This window comes from Rhinopithecus bieti, unplaced genomic scaffold (assembly GCF_001698545.2).
Source record: "Rhinopithecus bieti isolate Rb0 unplaced genomic scaffold, ASM169854v2 scaffold_26302, whole genome shotgun sequence".
In the NCBI taxonomy this organism is placed as follows: domain Eukaryota; kingdom Metazoa; phylum Chordata; class Mammalia; order Primates; family Cercopithecidae; genus Rhinopithecus; species Rhinopithecus bieti.
The window spans coordinates 1,046,095-1,050,788 of NW_016812027.1; the positions used below are offsets into that span (position 1 = coordinate 1,046,095).

A 4,694-nucleotide genomic window follows, 5' to 3' on the forward strand; every position below is an offset into this window, starting at 1 on the left:
AAAAAAAAAAAAAAATGGTAGCAATAGAATATATATAAGAATAGAAGGCCTGAATAATCTACCGACAAGGTAATTGACCTTGGAGCAATAAAAAATTGGCTGTGATTTCATGCATTACTATTGAGCCTTATTTAGATTTAACTTTTGTTCCCTACTGATTGAATTAAAGTTTGAGGTGAAAAGCTCTATATCCCATTTCTAAACTCTCAGCTGTTCTCAGTCATCTCTCATTGTGAACTCATGAAAGTCAAACATGATAAAACAATAATAAGAAGTTAAAAATTAGGGTTAGAAAAAAAGTATGTATTTTAAACTTGCAATCTTCTAAATGGCAGAAAAGCAATTATAAGAGTTTGAAGAATCAATAGAAATTGATGTTTTATACCAAAGAACACTTAAGACCTTGAGTCCTGCCCTCCCCACCATCACTATACGAATAAAAAGAAATCAATAGGCCCAGAAACATAAGCTGCTAAAGATTTATTTCCAGCAACTATATTTGATATTCAGGGTACTATTTACTAATCTGATTGAGATAATGTAGATACTTAAGCATAGGAAATCTATTTTTATTTTTAAAATGATCATTTTCTTTTTAATCTCCAGATCTTTTATATCTTACATTTTAAAATAAGAATAAATGATAGGCGTGAATTTAAAAATAACTATGTGATTTTTAGCCAGTTACCTAAATTTAAAAGGTCCTTTCCATTAAAAAGATAGGTAGTTCTGTATTTAAAAATTATTAAAAGACTTTGTCAGGCTGTATTTGATCAATTTCATATCTCCTGAATAATCTTAGTTCTACCAGTAGTAGATGTACTCAAAGGGTTTTGAAATAAGAGCTGAGTATGGGAATTGTCTGAGCCAGTGAAGGCACTGAACTTTGAAACTGAAGTTAAGAAATTTGAACATGAAACTCAGTTTGGAGTGTTAAGGAAAGTATTTAATGACTGAAGTAGTGGGATTTTGTTATAAAGGGATAAAATTCATTAGAACAGATGCTCACATAGCATCTGTTAATTATCGGGGGCCAGTTATATGTCATTCATAGCTGGCTCTCTTTAATACCACTTCTTTCTCTTTTACTAAAAAAAAGAAAACCTGGATTTGAGTGAAAGCGATATTATGGGGACAACTTTAAATTGATTCTGAGTCATTAAAAATTATTTAAAAACTTGTGTACAACATTAACAAATTATTTGACATGCTTACAATGTGATTATTGTATCCTGTTTTGTTGGGTTAGTATAATACGATGATGGTAAATTTTAGTATAATATGATGATGAATAATCCTGTATGACAGGTTATTCCTCTTGATAGTGTTTGTGTTAAGGGTATCTTCGACTCTACAGAATTTGGTTGTTGTCCCTGTGTATATGGTGAATGGGATGTAAAAAGGAGAGAGAAGCTATGGCAGAGTGTCACAGCTCGTTTTTCATGCCACGAGACAAACTTCACCGGTGCATTTCAAGCATCTTCACTAAAAAACAACAAAAAACCCTTAAAAAGTCCTCAAACCTTCCAAACCAAGAACAAAGCATTTATGTGGAAAGACTAAGGAGCTGAACTGAGCAAAGGAGAGATCTTGACTTTAAATACAATTATTTACAGACAGAATAACAGAAGTAATGAATTTATCTAACGTTGTGATCAGTTCCACCCCCTGGAATATCACTTCCTATCACTGAAGCCACTTCTCAGCTTGGTTTCATTTCACTTAAGTCAGGGATTTCTTAAAATCATAGAATTTGAAAGCAAAGAAGGACTTTAAAGATTATTTTTACATTTCTAGCAGGTTATTCTTTGTAAACCTATAAATGTCTTATTTATCTTTTGATCTTTGGTACCTGGTACAGAACCTGGAATGTGTTTCATAAATATTTTTTAAATTAGCTCAAAGAACTTGATCTTCGTTAATATTAGTAAGTCAAAGTACCACTAATAAGATTTGATAGTTCTTAATCTGAGTAATTAAATGTCAACAGTGATTTTTTTTTCTTGACCCTTTTTCCCTAACCAGATTTGCATCTGCTGGTGATGATGGAGTTGTAGTTGTGTGGAATGCTCAGGTGTGTATTGATTATGTGTGGATTGTGTAATAAAGATATGATTATATAGTTGAGTATGTATTCATATAAATACTATCTGGGGATATATTTGCATATCATTATCATTAATTGACACATTAATATTTGAAAAGAGCTACTTAGGATAAATCCATATACAGTGGGGACCAGTATTTCATAATGAAGAGGGAAAGTTTTTTTAAATTAAGTTTTTTTTCCAGCCGGTGTGGTGGCTCGTGCCTGTAATCCCAGCACTTTGGGAGGCCAAGGCGAACAGGTAACTTGGGGCCAGGAGTTTGAGAACAGCTTGGCCAACATAGCAAGACCCTGTCTCTACCAAAAATACTAGAAATCAGCTGGGCATAGTGGCGCACACTTGTAATCCCAGTTACTCGGGCAGCTGAGGTTGCAGTGAGCGGAGATCATGCCACTGCACTCCAGCCTGGGTGACACAGCAGGACTGTCTCGGGAAAAAAAAAAAGTTTTTTCCTAAGAAACAAATGCCAAAGTATGAAAATTCAAAAAATACAAAATTTTAATCTTATTTAACAAAATTTAGGTTATCAGTAGCTATGCCCTGACTTCCAAAATGAATAAATGAATTGTGTTGATTTTGTGAGACACACAAGTTTTCTTTCAACATTGCTTAGTAGCATAATGTAACATTTTCTCATGTTTGACTTAATATTAAAAAAGACTTTTTTTAAAATAAATACTTAAGGCTTCATCAGTTTCTTCAGAGCCTCCCTTCCTGATCATTTGTTACTCAAATTATTCTTTTTCGAAGTGTTTATCTTCCTCTCACCTTTATTTTGGATTATAATCTGGTCTGACTGTGTTAGATCTTTATTTTTCAATGGCTTTGCCTGTGATAAAAGCAGTTCTTTAACATTATTTTCACCACATTCATGAAGTCCTGCAATCTTGGAAAGATTTGCCATTTACATTGTATTTTTGCATGTATACTATTTGATAAACTAGTGAGAGACTGATGGATGAAGACATTGGATAGATAGGAATAGATGTTGGTGTTAAATAGCGATGGAGTGGAGACTAACTTTCTAAGTGGTTAATAAATGAGTGGATATGTATACTTGTGTGTGTGTAGATACATATACAGTTGTTATGCTGACTTTTATCTTCTTCTATGACCTTAAAACTGTGGAGACTTCAATAACAAATACTTGGACAATGAGGACTCCACATTTTTTTCCTGCAAACTAAGTTACTGATGTTTTTATGCTTAATTTACACAATTATATTTTTAAATTTATAGAAAAGAATACTCCTTAAAATTTTATATAAAATATGCTAAAAATTAGCATTTTGTATTAGAAAATCATCAAAATTATTTATGGCTATACTTTCAGCAGTTGTTTAGATTCTGTGTGATTGCTTAAGTTAAATTCTGAGTAAGTAATTTTAAATGGAATGTATATGTATATTCTATATGGCAGTTCAACTTAATGTTGTCATTTGTGATTAGCTAAATTGTGAAAGCTAGGCCTATTAACATTTTTATTGGTATTTCAGACAGGGGAAAAACTTTTAGAACTGAATGGACACACTCAAAAGATAACAGCTATTATTACATTTCCTTCCTTGGAATCTTGTGAAGAAAAAAATCAACTCATCTTGACAGCCTCTGCTGATAGAACAGTTATTGTATCCTTTAATCTGGAAGAAATGAACAAGCTATAGTGGCCCAACGAGCCACTACATACATTATTAGTCTTTAGCTGATAGGGTCTTGTCTGTATATTCTTGTTACAGCAAAAATGATTTTTGTTCTATTATAAGATACCATTTATTAGGTATCTGATAAGTATTAGACTGGAAATAGGAGGTTAAAGCTTGTTATTGATGGAAACTCCACAACTCTTGCTGTTCTTTCCAGAGTTACTCTCTCACGTTGTATAAAATTGATAAAATGGAAGAATGTGGACTTAAAAATAATTCATTTTATTATCTCAATTTTCAATTTAGGGAAACAACGATGAGTTGGACTGGAGAATAATTTACTTTTTTTTCCTCACTATAGAGCAGAAGAAACCAAATAGTCCCAACCCATAAAAATCTTTTGAGCATCTGAGTCTGACAGAAAAGTGAATTACCGTTTGTTGAGTGTTTAATATTTAATAATTAACAGTTTTATAAAAGGAAAATTACTTTTTCTTTACCCACACTTTTAGGTAAAAAGTTAAGATGGAATAACAATAGTAAAGTGCTTATGTGTAACAGGCATTGTTCTAATTGTTTTACATATGTGAACTCATTTAATCTTTAAAATTAGCCCTTTGACATAGGTATTTTTAATTATTCCTTTTTTTTGAGACAGAGTTTCGCTCTTATTGCCCAGGCTGGGGTGCAATGGTGCGATCTTCACTCAGCAGCCTGTGCCTCCTGGGTTCAAGTGATTCTCCTGCTTCAGCCTACCGAGTAGCTGGGATTACAGGCCTGTGCCACCATGCCCAGCTAATTTTGTATTTTTAGTAGAGATGGGGTTTCACTATGTTGGTCAGGCTGGTCTCAAACTCCTGACCTCTGGTGATCCATTCACCTTGGCCTCCCAAAGTGCTGGGATTATAGGCGTGAGCCACCACGCCTGGCCTTATTTTTTTTT

The 4,694-nt window shown here is 33.1% G+C and overlaps 1 protein-coding gene across 9 annotated transcripts in view; it reads left to right on the forward strand.

Annotated features, from left to right (window-relative positions):
* Positions 1-4,694, forward strand: part of WDR41 (WD repeat domain 41) — a 190,595-nt gene that overhangs the window by 154,575 nt on the left and 31,326 nt on the right. For 8 of the 9 annotated variants that reach the window (XR_001889848.1, XR_001889847.1, XM_017895538.1 and 5 more), the window contains 2 exons: positions 2,026-2,074; positions 3,605-3,736. Coding sequence is in view for 7 of the 9 variants with exons in the window: in XM_017895538.1 (XP_017751027.1) it covers positions 2,026-2,074; positions 3,605-3,736 (181 nt within the window). In the remaining 2 variants the exon portion in view is untranslated. The remainder of the gene's footprint in view (positions 1-2,025; positions 2,075-3,604; positions 3,737-4,694) is intronic. The other variant, XM_017895540.1, reaches the window with a different exon arrangement.